This window comes from Cryptomeria japonica, chromosome 7 (assembly GCF_030272615.1).
Source record: "Cryptomeria japonica chromosome 7, Sugi_1.0, whole genome shotgun sequence".
Taxonomy (NCBI): domain Eukaryota; kingdom Viridiplantae; phylum Streptophyta; class Pinopsida; order Cupressales; family Cupressaceae; genus Cryptomeria; species Cryptomeria japonica.
The window spans coordinates 340,846,751-340,867,108 of NC_081411.1; the positions used below are offsets into that span (position 1 = coordinate 340,846,751).

General features: G+C 42.8%; 1 protein-coding gene across 1 annotated transcript; it reads right to left on the reverse strand.

Annotated features, from left to right (window-relative positions):
* Positions 1-17,470: 17,470 nt before the first annotated feature.
* On the reverse strand, positions 17,471-19,956 carry LOC131039085 (cytochrome P450 720B2). The gene is made up of 9 exons (XM_057971733.2): positions 19,617-19,956; positions 19,193-19,523; positions 18,929-19,084; positions 18,615-18,851; positions 18,454-18,537; positions 18,258-18,336; positions 18,051-18,172; positions 17,820-17,938; positions 17,471-17,723 (listed from the first exon to the last, which is right to left on the reverse strand). Exons 1-9 carry the CDS (start codon positions 19,838-19,840, stop codon positions 17,633-17,635), a joined length of 1,443 nt encoding a protein of 480 aa, XP_057827716.1. The 5' UTR covers positions 19,841-19,956; the 3' UTR covers positions 17,471-17,632.
* Positions 19,957-20,358: the final 402 nt, after the last annotated feature.

The window sequence follows — 20,358 nt, forward strand, 5'->3', positions numbered from 1 at the left end:
CAACAAGCGTCCTGCAAAAATCAACAAAATGACAAAAATATTAATTTATTTTTATTTTTTGGGAATGAATAGAAAAACATGAATAAAAACTTTTTTACTAATGACAAATGTGGATTTGAAGAAAGCTTTGATGGGTAAATGGGGTTTGACTAGGTTTTTACCAATTTTTAAGGGATAGGCAAGCGAAAAATGGGGATTTTGGAGGAGAGATGAAGGAATGGGAAAATTTGTCCAAGAGGGACAAAGAAGCAAAAGTTGAAGATGGATAATATGGAAAAAATTTGGAAGTGATTGGATGAAAAGGGAAGAAGTTATGGCAAACCCTAAAAATAGAGAAATATGGGATTTTGGGCTTCAAAAAGTGGTTTTTTGAGATAAGGCCTCCAAGGAAGAAAATGTGGAAAATAGCAATGCGGAGAATCTGGTGAAATTTGGAGGAAAATGGAGTCAAGATAAAGAAGATATGGTGAAAAAATGGAATTTTTTTTTTTTTAAAATTTTTTATTTTTTAAATCAACCCTAGATTTAACGAAACAGAAACCCTAGATTTAACGAAACAGAAACCCTAGATTTAACAAAGCAGAAACCCTAGATTTAACAGAGCAGACAGAAACCCTAGATTTAACAGAGCAAATTGTTGCACTAAACAGAATAAAATAAAAATGTCAGGTCCAGATTTCTGATTGTTTAGATAGACAAGAGCATACTCTCCTACTTTCACACTTTCCTGCGGACGGACAGATTATATTTAAACAGAGAAGATAACAGGAAATAAATAAACTAAATGCAGACTACAGTTAGCGCCTAAAATTTTCAGACGGATTAACAGAGCAGACAGTAGCACTACACAGATAAAAAAGTGTCAAAGGTCTGGATTTCTGATTGTCTAGATAGACAAGAGCATACTCTCCTATTTTCACACTTTCCTATGGTCAGAGCATACAGTTGTGCTAAACAGAATAGAAAAGTGAAAGGTCTGGATTTATGATTGTCTATATAGACAAGAGCATACTCTCCTACTTTCACACTTTCCTATGGTCAGAGCATACAGTTGTGCTAAACAGAATAGAAAAGTGAAAGGTCTGGATTTATGATTGTCTATCTAGACAATCAGAAATCCAGACCTTTGACACTTTTTTATCTGTGTAGTGCTACTGTCTGCTCTGTTAATTCATCTGAAAATTTTAGGCGCTAACTGTAGTCTGCATTTAGTTTATTTATTTCCTGTTATCTTCTCTGTTTAAATATAATCTGTCCGTCCGCAGGAAAGTGTGAAAGTAGGAGAGTATGCTCTTGTCTATCTAAACAATCAGAAATCCGGACCTACTTTATGATTGTCTATATAGACAAGAGCATACTCTCCTACTTTCACACAAATTATACTAAAACAGAGTAGATAACAAATCAGATAACAGAGCTGTCGTGATGCAACAGAAACAGAAACAGAAACATAAAAAAAAAACAGAAACAAAACAGAATAAGGAGAAGCTGTCGCACAAAAATGCAGAGCCGCGATTCTGGAACCTGTGAAAAAGATATATATATATATATATATATATATATATATATATATATATATATATATATATATATATATATATTTATATATATATATATATTTATATATATATATATATATATATATATTCTGCAATCGCACTATTCTGGAACATGCATCTCACAACTCACAAAAAACCTAAAAAAAAAATATTAGTTCTCAGGGACGTGAGTCCCATCGAGCGTGCCAAAATGAGGAGGGAAAAATAGATTTGAAAGGTAAACTGATCAAAACATAACGAAATAAACATGCAGAATGCTAAAATATCATAAAAAGACCATTTCACCTTGCTATTTTACCTTCTCCTTCAGATTGAGCTTGATGAAGTGAAGGCGTCCCTTGATAATGCTCCACTTGATGTGCTCCTTTGATTGTTGGATGTGGATGGCTCTCCAATATTGTGCACAAATGATTAGGATGAATGATAAGGATGAGATGATCAAGTTGCCAAGATGATTTCTTGGGCTCAAAAGGGCAGCATAAGCTTACTGGATTTCAAGATGTCTTGAATGAAGGGATGGAGCCCTATTTTATAGGAAGAGGAGAGGAAAATGAATGGCTAGGATGAATTCGAGATGAAGGGCTACGATTTACTTGTGAGCTCACACAAGCTCCAAGAGCGGGTGTGGAGACCAAGAAATATGCCCTAAAGGCATTTCGTATCTCCACACTCTACAAGATGCATTGGAGGAATTAAAAATTCTCCAAAAATGGATATTATGGGGATTAGAAGAATAAAAAGGAATTAAAAATTCCTTGGGAAAGGGAAATGTCTAGAGGAATGTGAGATTTCGAAAATCTTATATTCATCTAGAAAAAGAGCATTTAAAGCTAGTGGCTGGATGAAAGGACAAAGAGTTGACTTTGTGGCTAATCATGATGATTAGCCATTAACGACTCATTAGGAGGGGGATTAGAGGAAATGTTAGGTGGGATTTATATTTGTAGGAGAATTTGACTAGGAGAGAGAATGAGAGGAGGGAATAAAAAATTAGAAGAATAATGTTAAGTGAGTTTAGGGAGTTTCTAGAAGAATTTATTAGGTTAATGATGAATTAAGAAGATGATTTGTAGGAATCATGTAGGTTAACTAATTAATTGAAATTAATTATCTAAGAGGAAGATTTGTGAGGATTTGATTTTTTAGAAGAATAAAGAAAGGGATTGATTTATTAAATAAATCATATGCTATAGTGACAATATTAATTATATTTAATTAATATTGAGAATAATTTTAATTAACATAATTAATTAATTAATTATGTGAGGAATTAAAAATAATTAAAATAATTATTTTTAAGTGTCTAGAGGGTCATAAGACACCATATGACCCCTTAGGAGACCATACGACCCATAACGATACCATATTGTGTCCTAGGGGGTCATATGGTGTCCTAGGGGTCATAGGACACCATATGACCCCTTACGACACCATATGACCCATAACCACACCTAAGGGGTCATATAGTGTCCTATGGCAGCATAGGTGTCCAGACGACCCCTTACGTGTCCAGACGACCTATAAAGACACCATATTGTGTCCTAAGGGGTCATATAGTGTCCTAAGGGGTCATACGACACCATATGACCCCTTAGGACACCATACGACCCATAACAACACCGTATTGTGTCCTACGGGGTCGTATGGTGTCCTAAGGGGTCATAGGACACCATATGACCCCTTAGGACACCATATGACCCCCTAGGACATCGCATTGTGTCCTAGGGGATCATATGTTGTTCTGAGGGGTCAAAGCACACCATATGTCCTCTTAGGACACCATACGACCTATAACGACACCATATACGGTGTCATAGGGGATCATATGGTGTTCTGAGGGGTCAAAGCACACCCTATGACCTCTTAGGACACCATACGACCTATAACGACACCATATTGTGTCCTAAGGGGTCATATGGTGTCCTACGGGGTCATAGGACACCATATGACCCATTACGACACCATACGACCCATAACGACACCGTATTGTGTCTTAGGGGGTCATATGGTGTCCTAAGGGATCATAGGACACCATATGACCCATTACGACACCATAATACCCATAACGACACATAAGGGGTCATATGTTGTCCTATGGCCCCATAGGAAACCATATGACTCCTTAGGTGTCCATACGGTGTGGTTATGCATCGTATGTTGTCCTAAGCGGCCATATGGTGTCCTAAGGGGTCATAAGACACCATATGACCCCTTAGGACACCATACGACCCATAAAAACACCGTATTGTGTCCTAGGGGTTCATATGGTGTCCTAGGGGTCATAGGACACCATATGAACCCTTACGACACCATACGACCCATAACGACACCTAAGGGGTCATATGGTGTCTTAGGGCCCCATAGGACACCATATGACCCCTTAGGTGTCCATAAGACCCATAAAGACACCATATTGTGTCCTAAGGGGTCATATGGTTTCCTAACGGTCATAGGACACCATACGACCCATAATTACACCGTATTGTGTCCTACAGGGTCATATGGTGTCCTATGACACCTTAGGACACATTATGACCTCTTAGGACACTGTATTTTGTCCTAGGGGGTCATATGGTGTCCTAAGGGGTCATAGGACACCATATGACCCCTTAGGACACCATACGACCCATAACGAGACCATATTGTCTCTTAAGGGGTCATATGGTGTCCTAACGGGTCGTAGGACACCATATGACCCCTCAGGACACCATACGACCCATAACGATATCGTATTGTGTCCTAAGGGGTCATATGGTGTCCTAAGGGACCATAGGACACCATATGACCCCTTACGACACCGTATGACCCATAACGACGCCGTATTGTGTCCTAGGGGGTCATAAGCTGTCCTAAGGGGTCATAGGACACCATATGACCCCTTACGACACCATACGACCCATAACGACACCGTATTGTGTCCTAAGGGGTCATAGGACACCATATGACCCCTTAGGACACTATATGACCCATAACGACACCATATTGTGTCCTAAGGTGTCATATGGTGTCCTAAGGGGTCACAGGACACCATATGACCCCTTACGACACTATACGACCCATAACGACACCGTATTGTGTCCCAGGGGGTCATATGGTGTCCTAAGGGTTCATAGGACACCATATGACCCCTTACGACACCATATGATCCCTTATGACACTATACAACCTATAACCACACCGTATTGTGTCCTAGGGGGTCATATGGTGTCCTAAGGGGTCATAGGACACCATATGACCCCCTACAACACCATACTACCCATAACGACACATAAAGGGTCATAAGGTGTCCTATGGCCCCATAGGACACCATATGACCCCTTAGGTGTCCATACTATGTCGTTATGGGTCGTATGGTTTCCTAAGGGGTCATATGGTATCCTAAGGGGTCATAAGACACCATATGACCCCTTAAGACACCATACGACCCATAACGATATCGTATTGTGTCCTAGGGGGTCATATGGTGTCGTAGGGGTCATAGGACACTATATGACCCCTTAGGACACCATATGACCCCCTAGGACACCGTATTGTGTCCTAGGGGATCATATGGTGTTCTAAGGGGTCATAGCACACCATATGACCCCTTAGTACACCATACGACCCATAACGACACCATATTGTGTCCTAAGGGGTCATATGGTGTCCTAAGGGGTCATAGGACACGATAAGACCCATAACAACACCGCATTGTGTCTGAATTGGTCCTAGGACACCATATGACCCTTTACGACACCATACGACCCATAATGACACCATATTGTGTCCTAGGGAGTCATATGGTGTCTAAGGGGTCATAGGACACCATGTGACCCCTTACGATACCATACGACCCATAACGATGGCGTATTGTGTCCAATGGGGTCATATGGTGTCCTAAGGGGTCACAGGACACCATAAGACCCCTTACGACACTATACGACCCATAACGACACCGTATTGTGTCCTAGGGGGTCATATGGTGTTCTAAGGGGTCATAGGACACCATATGACCCCTTACGACACCATACGACCCATAACAACACCGTATTGTGTCCTAAGGGGTCATATGGTGTCCTAAGACATCATACGACATGATATGACCCCTTACGACACCATACGACCCATAACGACACTGTATTGTGTCCTAGGGCATCACATGGTGTCCTAGGGGTCATAGGACACCATATGACCCCTTACGACACCATACGACCCATAACCACACCGTATTGTGTCCTAGGGGGTCATATGGTGTCCTAAAGGGTCATAGGAAACCATATGACCCCTTAGGAGACCGTATTGTGTCCTAAGTGATCATATGGTGTCCTAAGGGGTCATATGGTGTCCTAAGGGGTCATATGACCCCTTAGGACACAATATGGTGCGTTTATGGGTCGTATGGACACCTAAGGGGTCATATGGTGTCCTATGTGGCCATAGGACACCCTATGAGCCCTAATGTGTCGTTATGGGTCATATGGTGTCGTAAGGCGTCATATGGTGTCGTAAGGCGTCATATGGTGTCATATGACCCCTTAGAACATCATATGACCCCCTAGAACACAATATGTTGTTGTTATGGGTTGTATGGTGTCGTAAGGGGTCATATGGTGTCCTATGATGCCTTAGGACACCATATGACCCCTTAGGAAACAATATGGTGTCGTTATGGGTCATATGGTGTCGTAAGGGGTCATATGGTGTCCTATGACCCCTTAGGACACCATATGATTCCCTAGGACACAATATAGTGTCGTTATGGGTTGTATGGTGTCGTAAAGGGTCATATGGTGTCGTAAAGGGTCATATGGTGTCCTATGACCCCTTAGGACACAATACGGTGTTGTTATGGGTCGTATGGTGTCTTAAGGGGTCATATGGTTTCCTATGACTGCTTAGGACACCATATGACCGCTTAGGACACAATATGGTCTCGTTATGGGTCGTATGGTGTCCTAAGGAATCATATGGTGTCCTAAGGGGTCATATGGTTTCCTAAGCGGTCGTATGGTGTCCTAAGGGGTCATATGGTATCCTATGACCCCTAGGACACCATATGACCGCTTAGGACACAATACGATGTCATTATGGGTCGTATGGTGTCGTAAGGGGTCATATGGTGTCCTATGGCCCCTAGGATACCATATGACTCCCTCGGACACAATACAGTGTCATTATGGGTCGTATGGTGTCGTAAGGGGTCATATGGTGTCCTATGACCCCTTAGGACACAATACGGTGTCATTATGGGTTGTATGGTGTCGTAAATGGTCATATGGTGTCCTATGACCCCTTAGGACACCATATGACCCCCTAGGACACAATACGATGTCGTTATGTATCGTATGGTGTCGTAAGGGGCCATATGGTGTCCTATGACCCCTTAGGACACCATATGACCCCTTAGGACACAATACAGTGTCGTTATGGGTCGTATGGTGTCCTAAGGGGTCATTTGGTGTCCTATGACACGTTAGAAGACCATATGACCCCTTAGGACAAAATATGATCTCGTTATGGGTGGTGTGGTGTCCATATGACCTATAAAGACACCATATTGTGTCCTAAGGGGTCATAGGACACCATATGACCCCTTAGGACACCATACGACCCATAACGACACCGAATTATGTCCTAGGGGGTCATGTGGTTTCCTAAGGGGTCATAGGAAAACATATGACCCCTTAGGACACCATATGATCCCCTAGGACACCTTATTATATCCTATGGGGTCATATACTATCCTAAGGGGTCATAGGACACCATATGACCCATAATGACACCATATTGTGTCCTAAGGGGTCATATGGTGTCCTAAGCAGTCATAGGACACTATATGACCCGTTAGTAAACCATACGACCCATAATGACACTGTATTGTGTCCTAAGGGGTCATATGGTGTCCTAAGGGTTCATATGGTGTCCTAAGGGGTCCTAGTAGACCATATGACCCCTTATGACACCATACGACCCATAACGACACCGTATTGTGTCCTAGGGGGTCATATGGTGTCCTAAGGGATCATAGGACACCATGTGACCCATAAGGACACCATATGACCCCTTAGGACACCATATGACCCCCTAGGACACCGTATTGTGTCCTAGGTGATCATATGGTGTTCTAAGGGGTCATAGCACACCATATGACCCCTTAGGACACCATACAACCCATAACTACACTATATTGTGTCTTAAGGGGTCATATGGTGTCCTAAGGGGTCATAGGACACCATATGACCCCATAGGAAACCATACGACCCATAACAACACCCTATTATGTTCTAAAGGGTCATATGACACCATATGACCCTTTATGACACCATACGACCCATAACGACACCGCATTGTGTCCTACGGGGTCATATGGTGTCCTAAGGGTTCATAAGACGCCATGTGACCCCTTACAACACCATACGATCCATAACGACACCATATTGTGTCCTAAGGGGTCATATGGTGTCCTAAGGGGTCATAGGACACCATATGACCCCTTACGACACCATACAACCCATAAGGACATCGTATTGTGTCCTAGGGGGTCATATTGTGTCCTAAGGGGTCATATGACACCATATGACCCCTTACGACACCATACGATGCATAATGACATGTAAGGGGTCATATGGTGTTCTATGGCCCCAGAGGACACCATATGACCCCTTAGGTGTCCATATGACCCATAAAGACACCATATTGTGTCCTAAGGGGTCATATGGTGTCCTAAGGGGTCATAGGACACCATATGACCCTTTACGACACCATACGACGCATAACGACACCGTATTGTGTCTTATGGGGTCATATGGTGTCCTAAGGGGTCATAGGACACCATATGACCCCTTAGGACACTATACGACCCATAACGACACCATATTGTGTCCTGAGGGGTCATATTGTGTCCTAAGGGGTCACAAGACACCATATGACCCTTTAGGACACCATATGACCCATAACGACACCGGATTGTGTCCTAATGGGTCATAGGACACCATATGACCCCTTATGACACCATACGACCCATAACGACACTGTATTTTGTCCTACGGGGTCATATGGTGTCCTAAGGGGTCATAGGACACCATATGACCCCTTACGACACGATACGACCCATAACGACATCGTATTGTGTCCCAAGGGGTCATATGGTGTCCTAAGGCGTCATACGACAGGATATGACCCCTTACGATACCATACGACCCATAACGACACCGTATTGTGTCCTAGGGGTTCATATGATGTCCTAGGGGTCATAGGACAACATATGACCCCTTACGACACCATAAGACCCATAACCACACCATATTGTGTCCTAGGGGGGTGATATGGTGTCCGAAGGGGTCATGGGACACCATATGACTCCTTACGACACCATACTACCCATAACAATACATAAGGGGTCATATGGTGTCCCATGGGCCCATAGGACACCATATGACCCCTTAGGTGTCCATACGGTGTCATTATGGGTCGTATGGTGTCCTAAGGTGTCATATGGTGTCCAAAGGGGTCATAAGAAACCATATGACCCATTAGGACACCATACAACCCATAACGATATTGTATTGTGTCCTAGGGGTCATAGGACACCATATGACCCCTTACGACACCATACGACCCATAATGACACATAAGGGGTCCTATGGTGTCTTTTGGCCCCATAGGACACCATATGACCCCTTAGGTGTCCATACGTTGTCATTATAGGTCATATGGTGTCCTAAGGGGTCATTAGACACCATATGACCCCTTAGGACATCATACGAACCATAACGATACCGTATTGTGCCGTAGGGGGTCATATGTTGTCCTAGGGGTTAGAGGACACCATATGAACCCTTACAACACCATACAACCCATAACAACACTTAAGGGGTCATATGGTGTCCTATGGCCCCATAGGACACCATATGACGCCTTAGGTGTCCATATGACCCATAAAGACACCATATTGTGTCCTAAGGGGTCATATGGTTTCCTAAGGGGTCATAGGACAGCATACGACTCATGATGACACTGTATTGTGTCCTATAGAGTCATATGGTGTCCTCAGAGGTCATAGGACACCATATGACCCCTTAGGACACAATATGACCCCTTAGGACACCGTATTATGTCCTAGGGGGTCATATGGTGTCCTAAGGGGTCATAGGACATCATATGACCCCTTAGGACACCATACCACCGATAACGAGATCATATTTTGTCCTAAGGGGTCATATGGTGTCCTAACGAGTCATAGGACACCATATGACCCCTTAAGACACCACACGACCCATAACTACATCGTATTGTGTCCTAAGGGGTCATAGGACACCATATGACCCCTTACGACACCGTACGACCCATAACAACAACACCATATGACCCCTTAAGACACCACACGACCCATAACTACATCGTATTGTGTCCTAAGGGGTCATAGGACACCATATGACCCCTTACGACACCGTACGACCCATAACAACACCGTATTGTGTCCTAGGGGGTCATATGGTGTTCTAAGGGGTCATAGGACACCATATGACCCCTTACGAAACCATACAACTGATAACCACACCGTATTGTGTCCTAGGGGGTCATATGGTGTCCTAAGGGGTCATAGGACACCATATGATCCCTTACGACACCATAATACCCATAACGACACATAAGGGGTCATATGGTGTCCTGTTGCCCCATAGGACACCATATGACCCCTTAGGTGTCCATACAATGTCGTTATGGGTCCTATGGTGTCCTAAGGGGTCATATTGTGTCCTAAGGGGTCATAAAACACCATATGATGCCTTAGGAGACCATACGACCCATAACGATACCGTATTGTGTCCTAGGGGGTCATATGGTGTCTCAGGGGTCATCGGACACCATATGACCCCTTACGACACCATACAACCCATAACGACACCTAAGGGGTCATATAGTGTCCTATGGTAGCATAGGACACCATATGACCCCTTAGGTGTCCATACGACCCATAAAGACACCATATTGTGTCCTAACGGGTCATATAGTGTCCTAAGGGGTCATAGGACACCATATGACCCCTTAGGACACCATACGACCCATAAAAACACCATATTGTGTCCTACGGGGTTGTATGATGTCCTAAGGGGTCATAGGACACCATATGGCCCCTTAGGACACTATATGACATCCTAGGACACGGTATTGTGTCCTAGGGGATCATATGGTGTTCTGAGGGGTCAAAGCACACCATATGACTTCTTAGGACACCATACAACCTATAACGACACCATATTGTGTTCTAAGGTGTCATATGGTGTCCTACGGGGTCATAGGACACCATACGACCCATAACGACACCGTATTGTGTCCTAGGGGGTCATATGGTGTCCTAAGGGGTCATAGGACACCATATGACCCCTTACGACACCATACTACCCATAACGACACATAAGGGGTCATATGGTGTCCTATGGCCCCATAGGAAACCATATGACCCCTTAGGTGTCCATACAGTGTGGTTCTGTGTCGTATGTTGTCCTAAGCGATCATATGGTGTCCTAAGGGGTCATAAGACACCATATGACCCCTTAGGACACCCTACGACCCATAACGACACCGTATTGTGTCCTAAGGGTTCATACGGTGTCCTAGGGGTCATAGGACACAATATGAACCCTTACGACACCATACGACCCATAACGACACCTAAGGGGTCATATGGTGTCTTAGGGCCCCATAGGACACCATATGACCCCTTAGGTGTCCATACGACCCATAAAGACACCATATTGTGTCCTAAGGGGTCATATGGTTTTCTAAGGGTCATAGGACACCATACGACCCATAATTACACCATATTGTGTCCTACAGGGTCATATGGTGTCCTAAGGGGTCATAGGACACCATATGACCCCTTGGGACACATTATGACCTCCTAGGACACTGTATTTTGTCCTAGGGGGTCATATGGTGTCCTAAGGGGTCATAGGACACCGTATGACCCCTTAGGACACAATACGACCCATAACGAGACCATATTGTCTCCTAAGTGATAATATGGTTTCCTAACGGGTCATAGGACACCATATGACCCCTTAGGACACCATACGACCCATAACGATATCGTATTGTGTCCTGAGGGGTCATATGGTGTCCTAAGGGGTCATAGGACACCATATGACCCCTTATGACACCGTATGACCCATAACGACATCGTATTGTGTCCTAGGGGGTCATAAGGTGTCCTAAGGGGTCATAGGACACCATATGACCCCTTACGACACCATACGACCCATAACGACACCGTATTGTGTCCTAAGGGGTCATATGGTGTCCTAAGGGGTCATAGGACACCATATGACGCCTTACGACACCATACGAGCCATAACGACACCGTATTGTGTCCTAGGGGGTCATATGGTGTCATGAGTGGTCATAAGACACCGTATGACCCCTTACGACACCATATGATCCCATACGACACCATACGACCTGTAACCACACCGTATTGTGTCCTAGGGGATCATATGGTGTCCTAAGGGGTCATAGGACACCATATGACCCCTTACGACACCATACTACCCATAACGACACATTAGGGGTCATAAGGTGTCCTATGGCCCCATAGGATACCATATGACCCCTTAGGTGTCCATATGGTGTCGTTATGGGTCGTATGGTGTCCTAAGGGGTCATATGGTGTCCTAAGGGGTCATAAGACACCATATGACCCCTTAAGACACCAAACGACCCATAACGATATCGTATTGTGTCCTAGGGGGTCATATGGTGTCCTAGGGGTCATAGGACACCATATCACCCCTTAGGACACTATATGACCCCCTAGGACACCGTATTGTGTCCTAGGGGATCATATGGTGTTCTAAGGGGTCATAGCACACCATATGACCCCTTAGTACACCATACGACCCATAACGATACCATATTGTGTCCTAAGGGGTCATATGGTGTCCTAAGGGGTCATAGGACACCATATGACCCCATAGGACACGATAAGACCCATAACAACACCATATTGTGTCCTAAGGGGTCCTAGGACACTATATGACCCTTTACGACACCATACGACCCATAATGACACCATATTGTGTCCTAGGGGGTCATATGGTGTCCTAAGGGGTCATAGGACACCATGTGACACCTTACGACACCATACGACCCATAACGATGACGTATTGTGTCCTAAGGGGTCATATGGTGCCCTAAACGATTATAGGACACCATATGACCCCTTATGACACCATACGATGCATAACGACATAAAAGGGGTTATATGGTGTTCTATGGCCCCATAGGACACCATATGACCCCTTAGGTGTCCATACGACCCATAAAGACACCATATTGTGTCCTAAGGGGTCATATGGTCTCCTAAGGGGTCATAGGACACCATATGACCCCTTAGGACACCGTACGACCCATAACTGTTAGGGTTTCAAGCAGATCTGAAGCAAATATGAACTAACAATTATATGCATATTTAAATACAAAAGATAAAGAAATAAAACAGGACACAGATAATACAGAGATTTAATGTGGTTCACCCAGAATGGGTTACGTCCACCATACATAGTCGTCGAATCTTTCTTTTTATCCAGCAAAAATAGTACATCAACCTTACAATGCCTTAAGGGGTCATATGGTGTCGTAAGGGGTCATATGGTGTCCTATGACCCCTTAGGACACAATATGGTGTCGTTATGGGTCGTATGGTGTTGTAAGGGGTTATATGGTGTCCTATGACCCCTTAGGACACCATATGACACCTTAGGACACAATACAGTGTCGTTATGGGTCGTATGGTGTTGTAAAGGGTCATATGGTGTCCTATGACCCCTTAGAACACCATATGACCCCCTAGGACACAATACGATGTTGTTATTAGTCGTATGGTGTTGTAAGGGGTGATATGGTGTCCTTTGACCCCTTAGGACACCATATGACCCCTTAGGACACAATACGATGTCGTATGGTGTCCTAAGGGGTCATATGGTGTCCTATGACCTGTTAGGACACAATATTACCCCTTAGGACAAAATATGGTCTCGTTATGGGTGGTATGGTGTCCTATGACCCCTTAGGACACCATATGACCCCCTAGGACACAATACGATGTCCTAGGGGGTCATATTGTGTCCTAAGGGGTCATTTGGTGTCGTATGACCCCTTAGGACACCATATGACCTTGTAGGACACAATACGGTGTCATTATGGGTCGTATGGTGTCTTATGACCCTTTAGGAAACCATATGACCCCTTAGGACACAATATGGTTTCTTTATGGGTCATATGGACACCTAAGGCATCATATGGTGTCCTATGGGGCCATAGGACACCATATGACCCCTTAGGTGTTGTTATGGGTCGTATGGTGTCGTAAGGGTTCATATGGTGTCCTATGACCCCTAGGACACCATATGACACCCTAAGACACAATACGGTGTCGTTATGGGTCGTATGGTGTTCTAAGGGGTCATATGGTGTCTTATGACCCCTTAGGACACAATATGACCCCTTAGGACACCATACGACCCATAACAACACCATATGGACAGCCAAGGGGTCTCATGGTTTCCTATTTGGCCATAGGACACCATATGACCTCTTATGTGTCGTTATGGGTAGTATGGTGTCGTAAGGGATCATATGGTGTCATATGACCCCTTACGACACCATATGACCCCCTAGGACACAATACGATGTCGTTATGGGTCGTATGGTGTCGCAAGGAGTCATATGGTATCCTATGACCCCTAAGACACCATATGACCCCCTAGGACACAATACGGTGTCGTTATGGGTCGTATGGTGTCGTAAGGGATCATATGGTGTCCTATGACCCCTTAGGACACAATTAAATTTTGTTATGGGTTGTATGGTGTCGTAAGGGGTCATATGGTATCGTATGATCCCTTAGGACACCATATGACCCCCTAGGACACGATACAATGTCGTTATGGGTCGTATGGTGTCGTAAGGGGTCATATGGTGTCCTATGACCCCTTAGGCATCATATGACCCCTGAGGACATAATACAGTGTCATTATGTGTCGTATGGTGTGCTAAGGGGTCATATGGTGTCCTATGACCCCTTAGGACACCATATGACCCGTTAGGACACAATATGTCATCGTTATGGGTCGTATGGTATCCTAAGGGGTCATATGGTGTCTTATGACCTCTTAGCACACCATATGACTCCCTAGGACATAATACGGTGTCCTAGGGGGTCATATGGTGTCCTAAGGGGCTCCTTAGGACACAATATGGTGTGTTTATGGGTCGTATGGACACCTAAGGGGTCATATGGTGTCCTATGGGGCTATAGGACACCATATGACCCCTTAGGTGTCGTTATGGGTTTTGAGGAACTTGTGGTTTTTTAAATTGTTTTTTCTCTAGGCTTGGTGTTACCAAGCCTAACACATTTTTGAATTTTTAGAACCGGCACGAGTTATGAAAAATTTGGTTTTTTTTTGCCATGTGGCGAATTTTCCTGTTCACCATCTTGGTGCACTTACTCTAATTGTACTCTCAATTTTCATATGAATCTGATGCCTTCCTAAATGGCACAAGGTTAGCAAATGATAAACAACACCAAAGACACGAAACCGTTAGTGTTAGTCAATCAAAAACTAATCTAAAAAGGCATACCAAGAGAGACACTAAAAACATGCTAATGTATCTAACAAACGAAACAAATATTATGAGGCATCTCCAACTGCCTCTTAGCATGGCCTTAGCTCCTTCTCCCTTGTTCCTCTACTCTCCAAGTTCCAAAATAGTGTAGCTCTCAGCAGCTTTTTGCACTATGGATGCTTATGGAGGATTGAGATTGTAATATAGCTCCAAATATGAAATGAAAAGCTAATGCTATGCTATTGATGCTAAAATGATATATTTTAACCAAAATAACAAGATATTAGATTGCTTATGCTAAAATGCTCTCTTAAAATGCCTATAGCTTAAATGCATGCAAGTTTTTCAGGATTTGGATTATGAAGAAATGGGCTCTATTTATAGGGAAAATGGAGCAATGGATGGTTGAGATTGAGCAATCTCAACAAGGGTCAGGATTGAATGATTTCAAATCCATGTGAGGGCTTTCAACCCAATCCCAGGATGACAAGTGTCAATGTGAGATAGGTTGAGAGGAGAGGGAATAAGCATTAAATGCCTGATATGACCTTGGGATTTTAGAGTCAAGGCTGGTTGAATGAATAAAATCTTTATTCAAAGAATAAAGCTTTTATCCAATGGATAAACTCTTGTGCAAATGTGAAAGGGATGGATATGGTCAAAACAATAAATGTTTGGGGGGACAAGTTTGAAATAACCATAAATGGTTATGGAAGAGCCATAAATGGTCATGTAAGAGCCATTAGTGGTCTTGGAAGACTTTGGGGGTTAATTTGTTGAACACATAAAGCATTAAATGCTTTTCAAAGACTTTGGAGTCTTTGAGAAGTGACTCCATTTTGCTTAGGAATGTGACAATAATTAGGAGATGGATTAGGCTAATCAGGAAGGGGTTAGAAGAATCTAGAAGGGGATTAGATTTTGCAAGTGGATTTGGTGGGTGAGGGAAAATAGGATTTTATTAAAATAAAAATTCATTTATTTCAATAAATGTGTGCAAGTTGCATTTGTAGGAAAATGCAAGTGGGGGGGGGGGATAATGATTTAAATAAATGTTTTATTTAATTTATTTAAAAGAGGAAAAGAGGATTTTAATTAAATAAATAGATTTTATTTATTTAATTGATTGTGAATTTGATTTAATGAATTAATTAAAATAAATTGAATAATTTATTTAATTAATAGAAGAATGTTTGGGGATGAAGTAATTAAATATTAATTTAATTAACTGATGGCTAGTAGATTTTTAATCAAATAAATAGCGAATATTTATTTAATTAAGCTGGACAGATTTGTGTGACTACAGAATCAAATATATGAAGCATATTTAATTTGTCATTTTAAATTTCTTGTGATATTGTGTAGTGTGCGTGGGTTTCTTTTATTGAAAGAATTAAATTGCATATGCAAATTAGAGTGAGTTTGAGGACATAATTGGGATGAATAAATAGAACTCTATAGTTATATAAGTAGATTCATTTGTGTAAAGTTTAAATGATAAAGTCCAAATGATTTGTTTTAACCTTGCTATTTAGATACGATCATGATCTAAAGCTCGACTCCTTACCCTTGGATTTAGGCACCGATCTATTGCACGATAAGGATTCATAAACAATTTTATATGATAAACTTCTTTTAATTTATTGGTGTTAGGTTTAGGTTTAGAATAGGAATTTGTTTTCATATATGCAGCTAATGATAAATAACCATGAATAGAGCTAATTCAGGGTTGAATTATGTTGCCATAGTCGGAATCCATTAAGATCCATATGCTTAATTACAATATTTGTTAACATTTGCCTAAGATCTTAAAATATTGTAAAGGGTGAACCCCCTTGGTCTAGTAGAGCCGAAGTGCATGAGATTTCAATCCTTTGATTGAATCTCATTCATTGGCCACTGACCCAAAGATTTGTTGATTGAAATAGGCCAATTCATATGAATTTCTGAATAACCAATTGGAACCACCAACACTGAGTACAAACACCAAGGATTATTACCGTGAATTCCATTGACAGAAAGTAGAAAAACAACGAGAAAAAAGCAAATAGAAAATTTGATGGTTGAAATTATTTCAATTAGCTTGCATCTTTTTCTATCATTATCAATTGTTGATTTTCACAAACAAATCGTCCATTTTATTTTAGAACGCCTTTGACATGATAAATTATACATAAAAAAAGAAAAATCTATAGATCTTGTATATTTTTCAAAAAAGTTAGAATTAACATGTCTCAAATGCTACTAATTGCGTACTTTTGTTTATTTTGATAGTTTGAATGAAGCACTAATTGTGAGAAGAATTAACATATTGAATGCTTTAAAATTATTAAATCTTCATATTACTTCTTGTTTTACATTGACGCACTCTATAGGAACCAGCAAGATGAAGTTGCATGGGCCGTTCTATAATAGTTGGGCACAAGGACGGGAGTAAAACGACTAATATGAAGTGATCTGGCAGGTCACTGTAGAGGAGAGAGACGAAGGGGAAGACCCTTTACCATGTATGTGTATGGAAAGTAATGTAGATGATCTTCTTCCACTGCCTCCCACCTGATCATCATCAAGCGAATTTAGTTTTGGTAATACTAGAGTAAGAGTACTGAATGCCAAACGAAAAGAGTAAGATGAGGTTGCAGGCAGGTTAACCTGAATTTGGTAATGAAGCAATGGAGAAAGAGAGCCATCTCAAGTTTGGCAAACTGATATCCAGGGCAAAACCTGGCACCTCCCCCAAAACACAGGAACCATGGATCCTTGGAAAGCTCCTGCAGCAGCAACAACAACAAAGCAGCTCCGCCCATTAAATTCGTCTCTTGCGAGTTAATTAATTGTCAAGTCCAGGAAGAAAAACAGAGAGAGGTTGGACAAGTCGAATACCAGAGGAGGTTCGTGTTGCCAGCGCCATGGATTGAATGTGAGAGCTTCGGGGTAGTTTTTCTCATCCAGATGTGTGCTGTTCAGCAACACCAACACTGCCCATCCCTTGGGAATCACAAAATCTGCACCACTACCAATCAAATTAGTGGTCAAACACTTATTATACTCTCTTCTCTCTCTCTCTCCCCACGCCATAAACATCCATACCTTTGGTTTTGATGTCTTGTGCCGTCTCTCTGAAAACAGCAGGCGCAACGTTGCCCAGTCGTAGAGTTTCCTTGATCACCTGCGGTCCACATCAAACACGTTTTGACTTCAGTCAGGTAATCTAAAAATTCCGTTGGAGTTGCAGAGGCAGAGGCAGAGGCAGAGGCAGAGGGAGAGGGGTTAAAGGAGGACATACGCAATGGGTGAAATTCATGGAGGCGTAGTCGTCCCAGGTGAGCTTTCCATTGCCCCTGAGGTGCACCAGGGCGTCATGCTCCGCCTGCGTAACACTACAATCAGCAATAGACTATATATAGCATATCAAAGGAGGGTTTGTTTTGTTGTAGGAATGCTCACCCTCATTTCCTTCAACGCCCGCGGGCTGTCAGTGAGAAATTTAATAGCAAAAGTGAGGGCTTTAGAGGAAGTCTCGTAAGAGGCAAAGAAGAGAGACAATATCAACTCTGCAATGACCTCCTCGGGGAACGCGGCTTCCTTCAAAAGGTGAGTCAACAGATCACTGCGGACCACTTCTGGATGCTCCTTCCTCTCCTTTATGCACTCGTTTATCTTTTTATGCAGCGTTTTCCTGGCCTGCCAAATTACAAGGTAATCTCAAGACCTCACAAAATTGAAAATACAATTACGACTGACGAAAAATGAGCACTCACCTTGATTCCCTTTGAGAAAGGCGAGCCCGGAATGTTGATGGGGATGGTTACGATCGCCCCTGCCAGGTCATCAAGAGCCCTAAGTTTGTCGATTTCTTTCATATCGTTCTCTGGATTTAAGTCGAGCAATTTCTTTGCCATCAAATTCAAAACAACCTGCGGGAATCCAATATTATTGATGATGAGAGGCGGGGGTGGGGATAATAAATTCATAAAATCTTTTGCTGGCTACACAATCTTGAATATTGAAGAGGTGGGGTTTGCCTTATGGATCTCCTCCTGAAGATGCAATTCTCTGTTGTGGCCCTCCCACTTGAGCATTCCCAAATCAAAGATGTTCTGGATATAGCCAATGGATTCCGAGCTCAGCATCTCGACGCTCAAGAATTTGTTAACAGTTCCATGGAGCTTCCTCTGAAGTTCGCCGCGCACCGCCAATATGCTGAATTTGCCAATGATGGTTCTCATTGACAGCGGGTATTTGGTATGGAACAGCCTTCCCTCGTTTTGCAGCACATATTTGCTGAACTCTGGATCCACCGTCACCACCGTCTTTGAACTCCCAAACAAGTTCGATCTGAACACCGGGCCGTATCTGGAAATTCCCATTCCTATTCCCGATTAGAAACATGATTCAAAATGCAAGTAGCAGAAAGGAAAAAGAGGGAAGGAAATGCTTAATTATTACTTGCGCTCGTGGTGGTCGACTAACTTTCGAGGGTTATGAGGGTTGTTGATGGCTCGAAGGAAGGTGATTGTCTCTCCGATGAGCGGCCATCCTGTGGCCCCCCGCGGCAGAGGAAGGTTGTAATCTTTGTAATTTCCATTTCCGTTTCTACCAATTGCCCACCACGTCAGCGCTGCAAGGGCCAGCGTGAATGCCGATGCTAGCACCATCAACCCCAACTCCATTTCTTCTTCCTTCTTCCTTCTACCCACTGCTCCTACTTCTAGTGCTGCCACGCATCTCTTGTATTAATATCCCCTAGAGGAGATTCCCCACTCTTGTCTTATGTTTGCCCTTCTTCCACCTACGTCTCCGGGATTTCTTCAACCCTTGAACTTGACAACTTGAGACGCCCCGCCCGATTCCCTGGATTTTTGTCGCATTACCTAGCAACAAGCAAGCGATATAGGTAGGTAATATTCCTTCTTTTGTCGCATTACCTAGCAACAAGCAAGCGATATAGGTAGGTAATATTCCTTTTTTTGTCACAATATTTGTTTGGAATCAACCAATAATCCATGCTCACGATATTCCATATAGATAATCCATGCTCACGATATTCCATATAGATAATCCATGCTCACGATCTGCGTGCTTAACGATGTCATTCACATTTTGTTACTCTCGTAATACGAAAATACAATTTACCTTGCAGAAAGTATTTATTTATTTATTTTGTGGGAGAATTTATATTAATTATAAG